At 42.8% G+C, this 21,154-nt stretch overlaps 1 protein-coding gene across 3 annotated transcripts in view; it reads left to right on the top strand.

The window, feature by feature from the left end:
- Positions 1-1,391: 1,391 nt before the first annotated feature.
- Positions 1,392-21,154, top strand: part of LOC121284857 (ATP-binding cassette sub-family B member 6, mitochondrial-like) — a 219,282-nt gene continuing 199,519 nt past the window's right edge. The window contains exons 1-3 of one of the 3 annotated variants that reach the window (XM_041200687.1): positions 1,392-1,480; positions 10,148-10,679; positions 17,859-17,996. In XM_041200687.1, the coding sequence (XP_041056621.1) occupies positions 10,164-10,679; positions 17,859-17,996 (654 nt within the window). In that variant the 5' untranslated portion in view covers positions 1,392-1,480; positions 10,148-10,163. Of the gene's footprint in view, positions 1,481-1,596; positions 2,002-10,147; positions 10,680-17,858; positions 17,997-21,154 lie in introns of those variants that run through there. The other 2 variants (XR_005944560.1, XM_041200686.1) reach the window with 2 other exon arrangements.

Below are 21,154 nucleotides of genomic sequence, written 5' to 3'. Positions count from 1 at the left end.
CCCTGGGGTATCCAGTTGATGCTCAACCTCCCTATGGGTGTCTGAGGGCCCCTCCCTGACTCCTTGAGGAGAAGGGGCACCTGAGGGAGATCTAGGTACCCCACCCCCTCTTGCCTAGCCACTGATGCATCCCACCAATGCCTATAGCCATGGAGTGCAGGACCAAGAATTCCAAAGTGGATGCCACCTTTCCCATGGTGACCTTGAGGCGCTCACATGTCAGAGCCACAACATCAGAGTCCTTGCTGCTGCATCATTTTGCCATCCATGCAATAACCTGCTTTATGTTATTGCTCTTATATTGACTAGTATGTAGCACTGGAAATAATCCAGAAATTAACATCTTTGGGATCCTGTTCTTCAACATCCTCCTAGCTCCTGAAATTCAGACTAGAGTACCTCAACCCTTTTCCTTCCTATATCATCGGTTCCAATATGGACCATGGTTTCAGCCTGTTACCCTTCTCCCATTGACTATTATGCACCTATTCCGTGATATCCTTTACCCTTGCAACACAGAGGCAACATACCAGTGCAGATATCACATCGATTGGCATCCTTTCACCTGCAAGAGATGGAGTTTCGGAACTTTGGTAAGGTCAGATGAGATCATCTGCTGTATGTCGTTTTTATAGTTCAACAAGCCAATTCTGGAAAGGCAACGTCTGCCACCACTGCCACACATAAAGTTGTCACCATCGATCACCAGTTAGAGTTTTCCGAGTGTTGTGATTGATGTTTAGGGCTTTCATCTCTCTTTTGATAGCATCCTTGAATTGGAACTTTGGGTGTCCTGCTGATCTCTTGGCATGGGTTATCTTCCATATAGCGCATCATTGGGGATGTGGCCATTTTCCATACTGTGCACATGCCCAGGCCAGTGAATCCTTCTTTGCTTGTTTGGCGCGAGCATGCTTGCCCTAGAAAGGGCTGCTTCGTTGGTGACTTTGACTTTTGATGCTGAGGATGGTCGTTGTAGAAACACCTATCCATTCCCTTGATGAATTCCTATGTGCTTCCGTACTTTGCTATGCCCCCCTCCCCACCAACTTGCAGTTCTTTGCCCCACAGTGCCATTTCCCATGGTGTTCCCATAGCACCCCCCACCTGGATTCAGTACTGAAAGCCAGTTTGTGAGTGCCACACTGCTGGAGGATACCTGCACTAGCTTGCCTCTTCCTACCTTGCTGGATGGCCACCCCCCTCCTATCCTCCTGAACTGGAGCTGTGGGCTGACCACCTCCTATAACGTACGATCCAGAAAACCTTCAGCCTCTGTGCCTTCCCGCCTCGATGTGACCTGGAGTGATTCTAACCGCTCCCCCAAGCTCAGAAGTCCTGAGTTCAAAAGTACAACAACGGGGGGGGGGGGGGGGGGGGGGGGGGACACATTTTCTGGACGTGTAATTAACCAGGTTACAAGAAGCGTTTCTCCGGTCCCCACTCTATTGAGTGGTGCGATCTTTTGTGCTGTCCTCAGGTGGGTGTGAAAGATGTCCATTTCATGGTATTATTTTGAGGAAGAGCTCCTATTGTCGTGGGCAACAGGACCAAATCAGTCAGTCCGGGGCCATTTGTTTAACTGCTGCTTACGGAGGTTGCAATGCGCAAGTTGCCGTTCACCAGAAGTCGACTACAACCTGAAATGTATTCAACTGGCTGTAAAGTGCCCGCGGTTCATAGGTCGTGAAATGCAATTGCGAGGCGTTGCAGCTAGGGAGAAATACTGCTTGCAGCTTCAGCAGACGCTGGCAATATAAGGGCCATTTGGAATCAGTCGAGCTGTACAATCTGGCAGGATATGTTGGGAGGCAGCAGAACCTTGTGTGGGTGTAGGCGTTAGGACCCACTATCTGGGAGGATTTGCTGAGGCCTGTGCCCGTTAAGGAGGGGAATTGGACTCGAATTTCACTCCTTCAGCCATTTATATCTCCGCAAGTCTTCAGAGCGAGAGAGAGAGAGAGAAAATAAAGTGAACAGAGCGGCGTGCGTTGGAGATAGGTGAGCTTGCGACTGGGGAGCTGCTCTCTCTGATGGTACTCCTGTCAATCGTGTTTCATTCCCGCTTTTTGGTGCAAGACAGAGGGGCTGTGTTTGCGTTTCCAATTCCTGCAATCGGTACGGTAAATGTGGGTTTAAAGGAGTGATACTTGCGTAACGTCAAGGCACCGAGCCAGCAGCCCTTCAGTATAACCTCTCGGGGATACAGCACGCCCTTGGTGTTATCCTTCCGACAAAGCAACGTCTCCTCGCCAGAAATGTGGCGTTTATTACTTGCATTTTCTGTTTCTGCGTATTCCTAATGGTTCTACATTTCATAAGTATAGACACTTGGTTTATTCAGGGACACATCTAATCTGTACATGAGTAAAATACTACAATTATTTTGTACTGTTTTGGTCGAATGCATTAATACTGTTGTACTGATTTGCTTATATTCTGCTGCGGAGAAGTAATATTTTATTGTAACTGCTAAGCTTAGTATCTGGCTGTAGCTTCTGTCAGACCAGAATACTTATAATCAGCATTAAGTTGTTGAACTTCCATGCTAGAACATCAATGAGCCCTGCAGAGGGGACAATTAGGAGTTTATTTTATTCATTCATGGCATATGAGTGTCACTGACAAAGTCAGCGTTTACCCCTCTGCCCTAGGTGCCTTTGAGAAGGTGGTGGTGAGCTGTCTTCTTGAATCCCTATAGTCAGTGTGGGGTAGGTACACTGAGTGCTGTTAGGTTGGCCAGGATTTTAACCCAGTGATAATGAAGGATCAGTGATATATTTCCAAATCAGGATGGTGGGGAACTTGAAGGTGGTGGTCCCAAGCATCTGCTGCCCTTCTTGGTGGTAGAGGTTGTGAGTTTGGAAGGTGCTGCTGAAGGACGCTTGGCAAGTTGCTCCAGTGCACCCTGTAGGTTGTACATGCTGCTGTTGCTGTGCATTGGTGGTGCAGGGAGTGAATGTTTAAAGTGGCGGATGGGGTGCCTATCACGCAGACTGGTTTGCCCTGGACAGTGTCAAGCTTCTTGAGTGTTGTTGGAGCTGCACCCATCCAGGCAAGTGGAGAGTATTCCATCACGCTCCTGACATATGAAACAAAAACAGAATTACCTGGAAAAACTCAGCAGGTCTGGCAGCATCGGTGGAGAAGAAAAGAGTTGACGTTTCGAGTCCTCATGACCCTTCAACAGAACCGTTCTGTTGAAGGGTCATGAGGACTCGAAACGTCAACTCTTCTCCGTCGATGCTGCCAGACCTGTTGAGTTTTTCCAGGTAATTCTGTTTTTGTTTTGGATTTCCAGCATCCGCAGTTTTTTGTTTTTATCCTGACATATGACTTGTTGATAGAGGTTTAGGGGAGTCAAGTGGTGAGCTACTTGCTGCAGCCTCTGGCCAGCTCTTGTAGCTGCAGTATTAATATGGCTAGACCAGTTCAGTTTCTTGTCAATGGTAACCCCCAGGATGTTGATGATGGGGGATTCAGTGATGATAATGCCACTTAATGTCAGGGGCCAATAGTTGGATTCTCTTGAGATCTGAAAAAGAGTCATACGGACTCGAAACATTATCTCAGCCTCTCTTTCCACAGATGCCATCAGAATCAGACCTGCTGAGTTTTTCCAGCATTTTTTTTTTTCGTTTCAGATTTCCAGCATCCGCAGTATTTTGCCTTTATATTTTTAATGAATTCTCTTGTTGGACGTGGTCAATGCCTTTTCACTTGTGTGGCGCAAATGTTACTTGATAATTATCAGCCAAGCCTGAATGTTGTCCAGATCTTGTTGCACACAGACACTGACTGCTTCAGTATCTGAGGATTTGTGAATGGTACTGAATACTGTGCAATCATCAGTGAACATTCCCACTTCTGACCTAATGTTGGAGGGAGAGCCATTAATGAAGCAGTTGAAAATGGTTGGGCCTAAGACACTATTCTTAGGAACTCCTTCAATGATACTCTGAAGCTGAGATGATTGGTCTCTAACAACCGCAACCATCTTTCTTTGTGTTAGGTATTACTCCAGTCAATGCCAAGCCATGTGATTACAAGACTTCAAGCTACATACACAATCTGATTCAGTGTCTCATAGAGCTTAAGTGTTGGAACTCAGCATTGTATTGATCTCCATCTCAATAAGGGAAGGATGTAAGTGTCTCCCAGCCTGTGTAGTGGAAATGGAAACTCTACACGTGGATGCACCTAGCTTCAATGCACTCTGTTGCCACACACCTGTCGATGAATAAATATATTCCTTGAGTTAGCAGCATCTATCTCATACATCTGGAGGAGAATAACGCCTTTTTAATGATTAAATGGTTGCCTTGGGGCCCAGGGGAGGAACAGTAAAGTGGGCACAGTATAGAAAGTATAGTTCCTTATACACAACCCCCAATGCTGCCTTAACTCTAACCTCCAGACCTGCACCACAGAATTGACTGAATGAGTTTGCCAGTTTGGTTCAAATTATGATGAATTAAGAACAGTTTGATTTGGTTGTTCAGACCTACAAATAACTGGGTACAAATTGCTGCCAAAGAGGTTACAGTTCCCTGGGCTGTTGTAGATCAGGAAAGCAAGGGGCCAGACGTGGCATAAGGAAAAACATTTTACACAGCGAGAGAGGTTAGCAGTTGGAATGCCCTACTTGACACAGTGGTGGATGCAGATTCAATAGTAGCCTTCAGAATGGAATTAGATAAATAATTGGAAGGAGAAAAAAATTGCAGAGATAGGGGGAAAGAGTGGGGAAATTGGATCAACTTGATTTACTTCAAAAAGAGCTGGTACAGCCTCAATGGTCTCCTTCTGTGCTGTGTAGTACCAAATGTGCAGTGTTGTATAGTGTCAAAGCATCAAGTATATAATTTCACTAACTATATAGTCACCACATGTGCAGTGTCGAAGCACCAAACAAATGCTGAAATGCCCTGCTGGTGATCAGTATCTGCTGGTCTTACCGGATCTTTCACTGCTATGCTGTAACCCAGACTAAGAACTGTTTGCCCCTGTCCATTTCCTGATCTTTCTGGCCTTTTGCTTTTCATTGCTGCCTCAGCTCCTAGCCCTTCAGCTGTTTACTAGATCACTGATCAGAAACAGCTGTCAATGTACTTATCTCCATGCTGGTTATAGCCCTGTCAAAGACAGATTACACAAGGGTAGCTTCTTCCAAGTAACTGTTGTCCTCACCGGTTGTATTTTTTTTTGCTGCAGTACAGTAGAGTCAGTACATTTGGAGCTAAGAAATAACAAAGGCACAAAACACTGCTAGGAGTACTTTATAGGGCTCCTAACAGTAATAGCATTGGATAGAGTACAAAACAGCAAATTAAAGAAGCATGTAACAAGGGCAATGCAGCAATACCTCAGAACTTTAATCTTCAGCTAAATTTGCAAAAGTAACTTTGAGGACAGTTTCATAGAATGTGTTTGAGACAGTTTTCTAGAACAATTTTTTATTCTTTCACGGGAGAGGGCTTCGCTGGCTGGGCCAGCATTTGTTGCCCATCCTTAGTTGCCCTTGAGAAGGTGGTGGTGAGCTGCCTTCTTAAACCGCTGCAGTCCATGTGGTGTAGGTACACCCACAGTGCTGTTAGGAAGGGAGTGCCAGGATTTTGACCCAGCAACGGTGAAGGAATGGCAATATATTTCCAAGTCAGGGTGGTGTGTGGCTGAGAGGGAAACTTGCAGGTTGTGGTGTTCCCGTGCACCTGCTGCCCTTCTAAGTGATGGAGGTCCTAGGTTTGGAAGGTGCTATCCACGGTGCCTTGGTGAGTTGCTGCAGTTCATCTTCTAGATGGTATACATTGCTTATCAGTCCAAACCTGAATGTTGTCCAGGTCTTGCTGCATAAGAAAATGGACTGCTTCTGTGCCTGAGGAGTAACGAATGGTGCTGAACATTGTGCAATCAGTAAACATCCCCACTTCTGACCTTATAACAGAGGGATGGTCATTAATGAAGCAGCTAACGATGTTTGGGCCTAGGACAATGTGTTGTGGAACCAACCATACAGGCTGTTTTTTTAAAGATCTAGTAGCATGTTTTGAAGCAGGGTTAATTAGTAACTTTATAATAAAGGATCCCCTGGGGAAGAGTGATCATAATATGATTGAATTTCCCATTTACATTTGAGTGTTGGGTTACAAAGGTCTTAAATTTAAACAAAATCAATTACACAGGTATGAGAGATAAGTTAGCTGGGGTAGATTGGGAAATTAGTTTAAAAGGTATGACCATGGTTAAGTAATGGAAATCATTTAATGAAAAACTTCATAATTTTCTAGAAATACAAATTGCCTTGAGAGATAAAAACTTGATAGGAAAACTGGTAGAATAGCTAACTAGAGAAGCTAAGGCAAAGATCAGCTAAGGATGACCAAGAAAGTGACAAAAAGGGAGAAAATAGAATGGGACCAAACCAGCAAGGAGTATAAAAACAAATTGTTTTTACAAATATGTAAAGCGGAATACATTGGCACAATAATGTGGGTTCCTTAGAGGCAGAGAGAGAATAGGTTTAATGGGAAATAAGGAAATGGCAGAGATGTTAAATATTTCCTGTCTCCCTTCACACAGTAAAAGACACATTGGAAACAAAGGATTTAATAAGAGTGAAGAACCTAAAGTAATTAATGCTAATAAAGAGAAAGCACTGGAGAAATTAATGAAACTTTAATGAAAATTAATGACCTAAGCATGAAACCAAAAAGGAATTTAGGAAAGCAAAGAGAAGGCTTGAGAAAATCTTAGAATAGGATCATAGGTTACAGAGAGGGAGTCCTTTCGGTCCACTGTGTCCATGCTGGCCGTCTGCAATAGCAACTCTCCTAGTCCCTAACCCCTGTAGTTTTTTTTCTCTTCAGGTAATTATCTGAGACACTTTTGAAAGCCACAATTGAGTCTGCCTCCACCATACTCTGAGATGATGCATTCCAGATCCTGAGCATTAACTGCATTAAAAAAATCCTCATGTTGCCTTTGGTTCTTCTGCTGTTCACTTTAAATCAGTGCCCTCTGGTTCTTGACCCTTCTGCTGTTGGGAACAGTTTCTCTTTATCTGCCCTGTCCAGGTCCCCCATGGTTTTGAACATCTCTATAAAATTTCCCCTCCAGCTTCCCTAAGGAGAACAGCCCCAGCTTTTCTAATCTATTCACATAACTGAAGTCCCTCACCCTGGAACCAGTCTTGTAAATCTTCTCTGCACCCTCTCCATTGCCTTCACATTCTTCCTAAATTATGGAGCCCAGAGTTGGAAACAGAATTCCATTGAGGCTGAACCAGTGTTTCATATAAGTTCATCATAACAACTTCTTTGCTTTTGTATTCTATGCCTATATTTAAAGCCCAAGATCTCCCTTTTTAACTACTTTCTCAATCTTCCCTGCCACATTCAATGATTTATGTACATTTACTCCAAAGTATCTCTGTTCTTGCAGCCCCTTTAGAACTGTGCTTTTTATTTTAAGTTGCCTCTCGTTCTTCCTACCAAAATGTATTATCTTACACTTCCCTGCATTAAATTTAACCTACATGCCTGTCCATTCAATCAACCTGTTTGTCCTTTTGAAGTCTATCACTAACTTCCCCACACTTCACAATACTTTGAAGTTTTTCTCATTTGCAGATTTTGAAATTGTGCATTGCACAACCAAGTCTCTAGGTCATTAATACATACCAAAAGCAGTGGTCCTAGTACAGACCCCTGCCATCATATTACTTCCTCCAGTCCAAAAAATAATTGCTCACCATTACTCTCTGTGTAAAAGAAATGTATATAACACTATTACCAAAGCCAGAAGACTGCATGCAGTTCTTGCAAATTATTACAGGGTGGATGTGATTGTACTAGAGAGGGTACAGAGGAGACTTACTAGGATATTGCCAGGAATAGATATTTTTTTGAAATGTATTTACAGGATATGGGCAACACTGGCTGGGCCAGCATTTATTGCCCATCCCTGATTGCCCTTGAGAAGGTGATGGTGAGCTGCCTTCTTGAACCACTGCAGTCCATGTGGTATAGGTACACCCACAGTGCTGTTAGGAAGGGAGTTCCAGGATTTTGACCCAGCGACAGTGAAGGAACGGCGATATATTTCCAAGTCAGATGGTGAGTGACTTGGAGGGGAACTTCCAGGTGGTGGTGCTCTCATGTATCTGCTACAAGGATAGGCTCAAGTTGTTTTCTTTGAAACAAAGGAGGCTGAGTGGAGATTTAATTAAGTGGATAAAGTTATGGAGAGTTCTAAATAGAGTGGATAAGAAGGACCTATTTTCCTCAGGAAAGAGGTCAGTGACTGGGACATAAATTTTAAGTATTTGGCAAAAGGATTAGAGTGGTGTTGAGACATATTTTCACCCAGAGTGTGGTGGGGCTGGAGCTCATTGTCTGGAAGGGTGATACACCTACTATTAAGGAAGTGGTAATAGGATCTTTGGAAAATCTCTGTGATTAGGCAAATTCAGCATGGTTTTATGAAAGGAATATTGAGTTTGACATCCAGTAGAGGTTTTTGAGGGTGTAACTAGCAGGGTAGGTAAGAAAACAATGAATGTAGTATATTTGGATCTTCAGAAGGCATTGGACATGGAGCCACATGAAAGGTTCTTTGCATAAGTTAAGGGCTCATGGGATTGGGGGTAATATATTAGCGTGGATTGATTAATGAACAGAAACAAAAGAGTAGAATTAAACGATTCATTTTCAGGATGGCAAAGTATAAATTATTGAAGATTCCACAAAGATCAGTGTTTCACCCTCAACTATTTACAGTCTATATCAGTTAAGGGGGCCAAGTGTCATATATCCAAGTTTGCTGACAGTGCAAAGCTGTGAGGAGGATGTAAAGAGGTTACAAAAGGATATAGACCTGTTAAGTGATTGGGTAAGAACATGGTAGATGGAGTATAATGTGGGGAAGTGTGAAATTGTCCACTTTGGTAAGAATAGTTTTTAAAAGCAGTTATTGGTATTGTAGAACTTGACTATTGCTGAAAAGAGAGACATGTTGCTGAAGCTTTTCATCTTGTACTCATCAGGACAAACACAAGAATGCCAAATTTCAAATGGTCACAACAATTTATACGAGAGGAAGACTAAGTTAACTTGTGAACCAATCAGCACCCTTTTCTCCTGTAGTATAAATGATTGCGACTGTTTGAAATTTGGCTTTCTTGCGTTTGTTCTGATGATTTTAATATTCAAGTTTTTAAAAGGTGGAAGACCGGATTTCGGTGCCCTTGTACATGAATAACAAAGTTACCATGCGGGTACGTCAAGCAATTAGGAAAGCAAATGGTATGTTAGCTGTTATTGCAAGGGGGTTGAAGTGCAAGAGTAAGGAAGTGTTGCTGCAATTATGTAGGGCTTTGGTGAGACCACACGTGAAGTACTGTATACAGCTTTGATCTCCATATCTAAGGAAGGATATACTTGCCTTTGAGGGGGTACAACAAAGGTTCAGTGATTTGATTCCTGGGAATGAGAGTACTGTCCAATGAAAAGAGACTAATTAGAATGACCCTATATTCCCTGGAGTTTAGAAGAATGAAAGGTGATCTCATTGATATGTAGAAAATTTTTAGGGCTTGACAGAGAGATGCAGAGTGGATATTTTCCTTGGAGAGTCTAAACCTAGGGGGCATAGACTCTGGATAAGGGGTCAGCTATTGAGGACTGAGATAAGGAGAAATCTCTTCACTCAGAGGCTTATGAATCTTTGGAATTCTCCAACCTAGAGGTTTGTGAATGCTCAGTCATTCAGTATATTCCGGTCTGAGATCGATTGGGCACTAAGGGAATTGGGATATGAGGAGAAAGCAGGAAATTGAAGTTTGAGGTAAAGATCAGTAATGGTATCATTGAATCTTGGAAAAAAGCTTGAGGAGGTGTACGGCCTTCTCCACCCACTTCCTAAAATTCTTCACTTTTGGATCTTCTTTGACTCATGCAGCCAGCCTGCATCCAGACTTACTGATATTGCCATGGAGAAATAGTCATGTGCTGTAACAAAAGCAAGAGAGAGAACTATTTGCTCACCGATGTGTATATGTTGAGTTCATGTTAAATGTCCAACAGTTTCTATTTGATGTACTCATTCCCATTGGTTTCCTACATATTCAATTTGTTCTTCTGTTTTACAGCTGGTTGTCCGATACAATGGTCGTTCTTGAAGGGTACTGTGAAGGCAATGCATCCTTGTCAGAAGTATGGATACAACAAGGACTTTTCCCATGTTTTTATTTCACCCTAGTTTCAGCAGTACTCTTAAGCATCGCCTTCCTCTTTGGCGCGTTGCAATGTGCTTGTTACAACATGTACGGAACTACAATGGAGCCAAAGTATGTACCTCGCTCTCGTCTCTTCCTCGTGCAATTGTTCCTATCAGTGGTCCTACTACTGCAGTTTGGAATCTATATCCTTTGGCAATCCTTTGGTTTAGGCATGCTGTATGGATACACAATCGTCTACTCATGCCTATCTGTGATTGGGTGGGCATGTACTATCGTTCTGCTGCGTTTAGAACGCACAAGGGTGTTGGTGCAGGACAGAACACGTGGTCACAGTGCTATTTTGCTACTCTTCTGGGCTCTGGCTTTTGCAGCTGAGAATCTGGCATTCATATCTTGGAGAAGTCCGTTGTGGTGGTGGTCACTGGACAGCACTGATCACAAGGTAGGTTCTGAGAATGCCATTTGTTGTGGAGCTAAACGTGAATCACGTGTGAAAGGGTTGAGCTTAACAAGGTTGCTTCTCAAATCCATGCAAGATTGGCTTTTTTGTTTTAAAGGAGTATTCGTGTCTGCTTTTGAAGAGCAACTCATTGATTTAGAGATAAAAACAGGAAATGTTGGAAGCACTCAGCAGGTCAAGCAGCGAATGAAGAGTTAAAAATGGGGGTTAATATTTCAGATTTAGTGAGCATTCATTAGAAACAGCCTCATTAACATGCTACTTGGCAACTTGCTGGAAAAAAAGGATTGGGAAGTTGCCTAGCCAATAAAGTCAGGTGACAGGTGTCTAACACTGGGGACCGGCAGGAATGGTTGGCAGCACAAGTTCATAGTTTCAGAAGAGGAATCCCGAGTTAGGATGAGAGGAGGAGAAGGGATGTCCAGGGTAGGGGAAGGGACCTGGTGCAGCCTACCTGCTCCCCATGGCCCTCAAGGAAACCAAACAAAAATGAAAAACTTACCTTGCGGAGCCTCTTCTAGCTCTGGTCCTGGTTCCAGTAGGTTTGGCCTGCCGTGGAAGGCAGCGCTGCTCCCACTCTCAGGCCAGGTTACAACAGCAGACTGGGCCTTGTAATGTCAATGGAGCCCAACTTGTGTCTTTAAAGAGGACCACACTGGCTTTGATGGATGTCCTTGCTGATTGCAGTCGGCCAGTCTAGGCACGAAAGGATTGGTTAAGTCACTGGCCTGTTTTAACTGCCACCCCTCTTGCTGGTTTCTGGCAGGGGAAGATGTTACAGTTGAGCCCATTATGTCTGATGTGATTAGCTCTGGTGAGAACAAACATTGAGCAGCACACCTAGTACATGTTTACCTTCCATCTTCAATTTAGTGAAGTACCGGTGCAAAATAAATAAATCAAACAAGAACATAGGAATTATAATGTACAAGAAAGGACTCAAGGTTCATCTTGCTCACCTTCTACCGTCCTGGTAGTCACATAACACAACTGTAATAGAGCTACTATCCAATCACAGTGATCAATCTCAATCAGTGAGACTCAGACATGAGGCGAGGAAAATCTTATGTGTGGAGAGTTTTGGGAACCTGAGATCCAAAGTCACCTTTTACTTCTTGAGCACGCTACACTCGCCGCACATCCTGCCTCAAGTTACTTTTATTATAAGGTGCTTGCAGATACCTTCTATTAATGGCCTTTGCTACTTACACGATTTAATCAAGGTTGGTAGTTGGGGGTGGAAGTTGCAGCGGATGGTTGCACCTGCTGTTCTACAAAATAGTGTTATGGGACTTTTATGTTCACCTTAGCAGGCACACGGGGTTTTGGTTTAATACCTCATCTGAAAGATGGTACTTCCCACAGTGCAGCACTCCCTGGTTTCCTTGAGTCTCTGGGATGATGGGGGTCATGAAGTCATCCTCTTCAGATTCAGTTGAGAATGCTGCCAAAGAGCCCACAGTGCAAGGACTCAGTAAGCCATAGGTGATACTGATTATGCCAATCATGTAAAATCTTGTAACCCACTCTGAGAATCCACTACTATTTTGAAAAATGCTAGAAACATGCAGCAAGCCAATCAGTATCAGTAAGAGAAAGATGTGTTAATGGGTTTGAATTAAACCCTTGGTTAGAGGTGAAGATCACTCCAAAACAACTTCTTTGGGCGCATGAACCTTGGATTGTACGTCAGTGCACTGCACTTTTCATGGTCTTTCCCGATAGCCCTGCAGATTTCTCCTTTTTAAGAATGTAACTTTCAAAGTGAAATTGTAGATTATTGAATCTGCTTCCACTTCCCTTTCAGGCAGAACATTTCAGATCGTAACAATTCGCTGTATAAATTTTTTTTAAAAAGTTCATATCCCCTAGCAAGAAGGTCAGTAACTAGAGGACTGAGACTTAAATTGGCTGGCAAAAAAACTGAAGAGAAAATGAGGATTTTTTTTGTTTTTACATAATGCGTTAATTTTATTTCATGCCAATATTGGATATCAAACAAGCCTTCTGACAATACACTGACAGTATGGGTTGAATGGTCAAGAGAGGTGATCGAGGGATAAAGCTGTATTGTTAGTGTACAGTTGGAAGCTGATTCCATGTTTGGATGATGGCCAAAAGATAATGAAGATGATTAAGAGCAAAGGGCCAGGAGAGGTCTCGGGGTGGTGGTGGTGGCAGTGGAGGCTGGGGTCCTTTGGTGGTAGCAATTTGGGGGCAGGAAGAGAAGCCATTCCTGGAGATGTTCTACCTGCCATTACCTATCTGATAGGTAAGAATGGAAGCAGTCGAGTTTTATAAAGACTTTGACTGATTCTTTGTGTGCTTTACAAAAGAAAGCCACATTATAAAGGAAGGTGATATTAGATTGAAATCTAGATACAGCCTGCTTCTGTTAATTTAAAGCTGTTTTTGCACAAAAGAAAATTGAATTATCCAGCAATTAATAAAACACCTTAATTAAAGAGATATTTATCTCTCCTTCTTGCTTGAGGACCTGAAATCATCAGATAACCTAAGTTAAGGAGCAGAATTAAAAATAAGCTCTATTGTCCAGATTTAGCGAAAAGTGAAATTTGATTTTAAAAGATAGTTAATGTGGATTAAATGTCTACCAGTTCCATTTAAGTATTTTCTGGCCAATTTATCCACAAGTATGTGGATATGTGATGGAGGTGGGATGGTGTGAGGCTGACTACTCTGTGGTGGGGAGAGAGGCCTATTCATGAAGGAGAGCAGCAAGGCTGTCTGTACAGACATATTTTAGTATTTGAGCGGTGTGCTGTAGCACTCTTAGTTCCGTACCATTTCCTGCCTTTCGACACTTCTTTCAGAACAATTTTATAACTGCTGTAAACGCCTCTTGAACTGAGGCCTAGGTGTGTGCTTTTGTTTATGTAAACAACTGTCCATGCAGTGACTCAGCATGCCATGGTCGTTTTGTTGACTCATGAATTTTACTGCATTTTTAGGTTGGTTATCCCAGAACACTTTTGCTGAGTCACTATCATTTTCAACTCTTTGTTTTCAAATGTTATTGAAATCTGGGGTAGAATTTAATGCCCTCCGCAAGGCAAGTTTGAAGGCAGGGGCATTTAATCGGGAGGGTGCCAGGCGGGGACCCTGCTGCCTCCTGCCTCTGCCCCAATTAAGTCCGGGTGGAAGGTGCACGGATGACCTTCCTGCCTCACTGCCAATTGAGGCCCTTGAGTGGGCAATTAATCCCTTCACAACTGGTACTCAACTGGTGGGTGTGACAGTTGCCAAGAGGGCAGCCCAAAAAGCAAACCCACTGACATTTGCTAGCTGGCTCCCAGAGGGAGGGGAGGGTTCCTTTGTTCAAATGCACTCAGTACCTGATTGGAGAGACCTGACATCTTGAAGTAGGGGGGTGGGGTGGCGGCTGCTAAGAGACACTCCCTTGCCCTTCCGACCCTCTCCTGTGACCCCCATCCCACCCTCGTTCACCAGTGGCCTGCAGTCCTTTGCTGATCTTGGGCTTTTGGTGGGTACAGTGCTGGCAGCTACCACTGCTCCTGCTGGCGCTGCCTGCAATGGGCAGCTGTCGGCCACTAATCGGCCGGCAGAACTCGGGTCAGCTTTTCCATCCTGGGGTGATTGATCCCGTGGAAGGTCTGCTGCTGGCCACTTGAGTGTCTGCTTGGCCATTAGTACATTGGGCCTTCCCCAAAGGTGGCAATGTGGAGCTCTTGCTGGCTCTCCAGCCAGCAGGCAAGACCCTTGCCACCTGGATTAAATATTGCCCCTTTTACTTGTGCCATTGTGGCAGCAGGTGGAATTTAAATTTTTAGTTAATAAATCTGGAATATAAAGATGCTAGTCTCGGTAACGGTGACCATAAAATTATCTTCGATTGTTTAAAAACCCACCTGGTTCACTAATGTCCTTTTAGGTGGGGAAATCTGACATCCTTACCTGGTCTGGCCTACACTTGGACTCTAGACCCACAGCAATGTGGTTGACCCTTAACTGCCTTCTGAAATAGCTTAGCAAGCCATTCGGTTCAAGGGCAATTAGAGATGGGCAAAAAATGCTGGTCTTGTTAGCAATGATCACATTCCACGAAAGATAAAGAAACCTGTTCAGCGGGTTGGATGTATACTTGAAAAGAAAAAATGAGCCGGGCTGATGGGAGAGACCAGGAAGTGGATAGCTCTTTCAAAGAGCCAGCACAGACACAATGGACGAAATGGCCTACTTACATGCTGTGTCATGAAGAGATTAATATCTATAATGTTATTGGAAATAATTTTGAAATTGGAATTGTAGTAGGGTCTGTTGTCTGTGTGTATCTATATTTATGGCTTAATTGGATTAAAGTCAGCTAGCCTGGGTTCTTTGATGAATAGTAGTTTGAGATGTTAATTAGATAAACGTAAGTCAAAAGGTAAAGTGCAATTTGCATTTGTTGAATAAATCATTCAAAAGAATGGGTAAAAATCTTGCACCTAACTGACAAGTGGCAAGCAATGTGTTTACATTACTAATAAAATTGGTGGAATGGAAGGATTATTATTGGAAGAAGTAAAATTTAAAAACCTAGTAATACAATGGAAAATTTACATTCGAAGGGAAAGCTAACTTTAAACAGAAAAGAGTTTGTGTGTGTGTGTGTCTGTGTGTCAGAGGCATGTAAGAACTAACCAGTCTGTAAGCCAATAACTGTGTCTGCAAATTGAAAGGAACGTCATTTTGAATTCATAAGGTCAAATGTGCTTTGCTTGGTGTCTGTTTGAGGTCTATGGGTTGTTGTTGCCTTGGTGAAGATTTACCTGGGAGTGATTAATTTGGGGATTTATTTAAAAGTTATTATGGTAGTAGTTTGTAGACATGTTTAATTAGTTGTTAAATTAATAAATGTTTAGTTTTATGTTTAAAAAAAAAACCTTTTGAGGCTCGGTGGTTTTGTTCCTGAATTCAGAGCTGCATCTCAAACCTACCAATGTTGTCCACTCACGGCAGCGGACGATTCCGGCCATGAACTTTTTTATTGTTTCATAAAATAGTACAGCACAGAAAGAGGCCATTCGGCCCATTGAATCTGTGCTGGTTCTTTTGGACGTCAGTCCAATCCCCTGGTCTTTGCCATGGTCCCTGTGACTTTTCCAAGTATTTATCCAGTCTCTTTTGAAAGCTGCTGTTGAATCTGTATTCACCACACTATCACATTCCAGATCCTAACCACTTACTGCTTAAAAACATTGCAACAGGTTCTTTTCCTTTTAATTTATGCTGCCTGGTTATTAACCCTTCAGCTTTTGGAAACCATTTCTCTTTATTAAGGTCCCAGAGGACTGGAGAACGGCCAATGTTGTTCCATTGTTTAAGAAGGGTAGCAGGGATAATCCAGGAAATTACAGGCCGGTGAGCCTTACATCAGTGGTAGGGAAATTATTGGAGAAGATTCTTCATGACAAGATTTACTACCATTTGGAAGCAAATGGGCATATTAGTGAGAGGCAGCATGGTTTTGTGAAGGGGAGGTCGTGTCTCACTAACTTGATCAAGTTTTTCGAGGAAGTGACAAAGATGATCGACGATGGAAGGGCAATGGATGTTAGCTACGTGGATTTCAGTAAGGCCTTTGACAAGGTCCCTCATGGCAGACTGGTACAGAAGGTAAAGTCTCACGGGATCAGAGGTGAGCTGGCAAGATGGATACAGAATTGGCTTGGTAATAGAAGTCAGAGGGTAGCAGTGGAAGGGTGCTTTTCTGAATGGAGAGCTGTGGCTAGTGGAGTTCCGCAGGAATCAGTGCTGGGACCTTTGCTGTTTGTAGTACACATAAATGATTTGGAGGAAAATGTAACTGGGCTAATTAGTAAATTTGCAGACGACACTAAGGTTGGAAGAGTTGCAGATAGTGAAGAGGATTGTCAAAGGATACACTGGGATATAGATTGGTTGGAGACTTGGGTGGAGAAGTGGCAGATGGGGTTTAATCCGGACAAATGCGAGGTAATGCATTTTGGAAGGTCTAATACAGGCAGGAATTATACAGTAAATGGCAGAACCCTTAAGTGCATCGACGGGCAGAGGGATCTGGGTGTACAGGTCCACAGGTCACTGAAAGTGGCAACGCAGGTGTATAACGTAGTCAGGAAGGCATATGGCATGCTTGCCTTCATTGGCAGAGGTATTGAGTATAAAAACTGAGAAGTCATGCTGCAGCTGTATAGAACCTTGGTTAGGCCACACTTGGAATATTGTGTGCAATTCTGGTTGCCACATTACCAGAAGGATATGGAGGCATTGGAGAGGGTGCAGAGGAGGTTTACCAGGATGCTGCCTGGTCTGGAGGTTATTAGCTATGAGGAGAGGTTGGAGAAAGTCGGATTGTTCTCACGAGAGCGACGGAGATTGAGGGGCGACTTGATAGAAGTTTACAAAATTATGAGTGGCATGGACAGAGTAGATCGTCAGAAGCTTTTTCCCAGGGTGGAAGAGTCAATTACTAGGGGACATAGATTTAAGGTGAGAGGAGAAAACTATAGAGGAGATGTGCGGGGCAAGTTTTTTACACAGAGGGTAGTGAGTGTCTGGAATTCACTGCCAGAGGAGGTGGTGGAAGCAGGTACGATAGTGGTGTTTAAGAGGCAGCTTGACAAATACATGAATAGGACGGGAATAGAGGGATACGGACCTCGGAATGCAAAATGTTTTAGCTGACGGGCAATATGATCGGCGCAGGCTTGGAGGGCCGAAGGACCTGTTCCTGTGCTGTACTTTTCTTTGTTCTTTGTCTATCTAAACACTTCATGATGTTAACTCTTCGACCAAATCTCCCCTTAGCCTTCTCTGCTCCAGGAAGAGCTTCCCTAGTCTCTTCACACCACTATAATTCCTCATCCCTGGAAACATTCTAGTAAACTCTTCTCTCGAGTCTCCTAAAATTTGGTGCCTGGTATTGAACACACTTGTCCAGCTGGGTCTGCACCAGTGTTTTTTTTTCTAGGTTTAGCATAACTTCCTATCTTTTGTACTCTGTCTCTATTTATAAAGCCCAGGATTCCACATGCTTCATTTACAGATTTATTAATCTGTACTTTTGCAGTTGCTGCTGATCCTGTTGTGCTTTTCCAGCATTGTAAATTCTTATTCCTTCTCGATGAATGGCTGACATTTATTTATGTCTCTCAGGTACACTTTGGTCTGTGGATGGTGCGATACATCTGTACATTTCTGCTCTTTGTCCTTGGACTGAAGGCACCAGGTTTGCCTCGAAGGCCTTATATGATCATGATTAATGAAGATGAACGAGATGTTGAATACAGCCAGGTATGTGTAACACATATTAAACCAAAAAAATCTTGGATTTATATAGTGCCTTTTGTAACCTCACAACCCAGCAACCAATTTGCACAGAGCAGGGCTCCACAAACAGTGTTGAGGTAGTTATCAAATAATCTTTCTTTATCCATCTGTTGATTAGAGATCAATATAGGCTAGGTCACCAAGGGGAAAACCCCTGATGATCTCTGAATAGTGCTATGGCATCTTTTGTGTCCACCTGAGAGGGTTGGCAGGGCCTTAGTTTGCTGTCTGATCAGAAAGATAGCACCTTCAACAGTGTAGAGCTCCCTTAGTGCTTCACCGGAGTGTCAGCTGGATTTTGGGATTGAGTCTCTAGAATGGGGCTTGAACACACAACTTCTAACTCACAGGCCAGTGTGTGACCACTGAACCAAGGTCAAAATACTTGCATTAGGCTCAATTACTTCATAACAATGTATAATTAATTTGCCTTGTGATGGTCCTTTCTTTAAAAATAATCAGTTGATAATATCTCACTTCTGAGCTGATTGTTTTGTTTTATTGAGGGGCACTATTATATCACAAGTGCTGTACTTGAGAAGCCATTGAACCACGGTCTGATTTGCCTGTTTCCCTGGTTCCCATGGCATTATTAAAAGAGGAACTGGGAATTTGACCAATGTGCCTCCCTTGTTCAACAGTTTAAAGAAATAAACCATCTCTTTACAATTTGTAAGATCCTGTTATGTTATGTAGCCTGTTACTGCAAAATATCCATTTCTATATGAATTGCTTTGAGATGTGACTAGTGGCTATATGATATCAAGGTCAGTCATCCTCTAATGAAGAAGTGATTGTTCAAAAAACACATTGCACACCAAAAAGGATTTTTCTTGAAAAATACCAGTAAAATGCTCCCTTTTTAAAGGATAAATAAAATCTGAAGATTGCGTTGACCATTCGGCCCCTCGAGCCTGCTCCATCTTTCAGAATGCCAGCCTATTCATTACTACACCTCTCAACCTGCACCTACAGGCAGATAGAGCCTCAGGTTAACATTTCATTTCAAAGAGGTATCCCTGATCTTTCAGCACCTCCCTTCCCCTCAGTATTGCACTGCAGTATCAGCCAGTGTTACGATCATTGATTGACTGGCAGGAGATAGATAAGCTGGTACCCTCAGTGTAAGGATATGACTTGTGATGCCTCACAGGGATCTGTGTTGGGGCATCAACTATTCACCATGTTTATTAATAGCTTAGACAATTTGATGGAAAACCATGTATGGAAAATAATTTGTCTAATTTTGCTGATGACACCAAGATTGGTGGCATTGTAAACAGTCTAGATGGAAGCATAATATCACAAAGATACATTCATAGATTCATAGTGAATGGGCGAAACTGTGGCAAATGTATTTCAATGTGAGTGTGAGGTCCTCCACCTTGAACCCAAAAGAATAGATTAATTTTAAAATGGTGAAAAGCTAGAAACACTGGAAGTCCAAAGAGTGCTTGGATGTCCCTGTATGTACATGGATCATTAAAATGCCGTAGAACATAAGAAATAGAAACAGGAGTAGACCATTTGGCCCCTCGAGCCTGCTACGCCATTCAATAAGATCATGGCTGATCATCTTGTGTTTCAATTTCCACATTCCCATCTAACCCCGATAACCTTAGATTCTTGTTAGGCAAGGGAATCAATCTACCTCTGTCTTAAAAATATTCAATGACCCCACCTCCACCACCTTCTGAGGCAGAGAATTCCAAAGTCGCACAACCCTCTGAGAGAAAAAATTTCTCCTCGTCTCTGTCCTAAAAGGGCAACCCCTAATTTTAAAATAGTGCCCCCTAGTTTTGGACTCACCCACAAGAGGAACTATCCTTTCGACATCTACCTTGGTTAAGGCCATTCAGGATCTTGTATATAATGGGCAGGAAAATAATCAGAAAAGTTAATGGAATGCTGGACTTTAGATCCAGAGGACTAGAATGCTGAGAATAAAAGTCATGCTTCAGATATACAGAACCCTGGTTAGACCATGCCCAGAGTACTGTGAGCAGTAGCAGGTACCACAGCTTAGGAGAGATATATTAACCTTGGAGGGAGTGCAGTGTAGATTTACCAGAATGATATCTGATCTCAAAATGACCTACTTGTGCTCCTGTGTTCTCAGATCTCAGCCCAGAAGTATAAGTGCACCAACTGAGCCAATCTGGCACTTTTTTTATTCTACAGGGCCACGTGAACAGAATGTTAGCATAATAGACCTCCTGATGCCCAATGCTGATATGCATCCTACCCTCTGACTGTACCCCTTGCCGATGCTGCATCAAGTTTTTTTTTTAACCATTAGTGGTACTCGGGAATGTGGGCGTTGCTGGCAAGCCTGGCATATATTGCATGTCCCTGGATTGCCTGGTGAGGGTGGTGCTCCTTGAATTGCTGGTGGGTTGACACAAATGAGTGGCTTGCTAGGCACTTCAGAATGCCATTGAGAGTCAATCGTGTTGGTGTGGGATTAGATTGGGATATAGGTCAGTCCAGATTAGGCAGATTCCCTCTCCTGTGTGGGATCTTGCTGTGTGCAAATTGACTGTCATGTTCCTACATTATAACAGTGAAAAGGCTCTAGAAAGTACTTCATTGGCTGTGAACTGCTTTGAGATGTCATGAATGAAGCTATAGAAATACAGTTCTTTAAGGGACATGAGTGAACCAGTGGGGTTTATAGGGCAACATACAGCTTCATGGTCACTTTTACTGATATTTCCTGATTTATTTTCAAACTGAATTCAAATTTTCAAACTATCAGTGTTATCTGACCTCTCATTCTCTGAGTTTAAGTCCATGCCTCTGGATTAGTGGCCTAGTAATGTGACCACTAGAATACTGTAAGCATCTGTACAGTGACCATCTTTTTGTTTTGCATTCATGTTATTGCAATTTTATTGTGTTCTATGGAAATGTCCGAAACGGCTTCACAGATGTGTTATGACACAACAGTTGATAAAGGCTGAGTTATTTAAAATCTCAAAGGGAAATTTTAAACAACTGTCATAACCTATATTTTCAATTGGTATGTTTTGAGTTGCAGTTCTAAATTCAGGAATAAGACCATCAGTTCCCGAGAGGTTTTTATATCAAACAAAATGAAACATTGTTTAATTTACAGCAAA

This window comes from Carcharodon carcharias, chromosome 12 (assembly GCF_017639515.1).
Source record: "Carcharodon carcharias isolate sCarCar2 chromosome 12, sCarCar2.pri, whole genome shotgun sequence".
Lineage (NCBI taxonomy): Eukaryota > Metazoa > Chordata > Chondrichthyes > Lamniformes > Lamnidae > Carcharodon > Carcharodon carcharias.
Note: the sequence above shows the minus strand (reverse complement) of the source record. Positions and strands in the feature narration are given on the sequence as shown.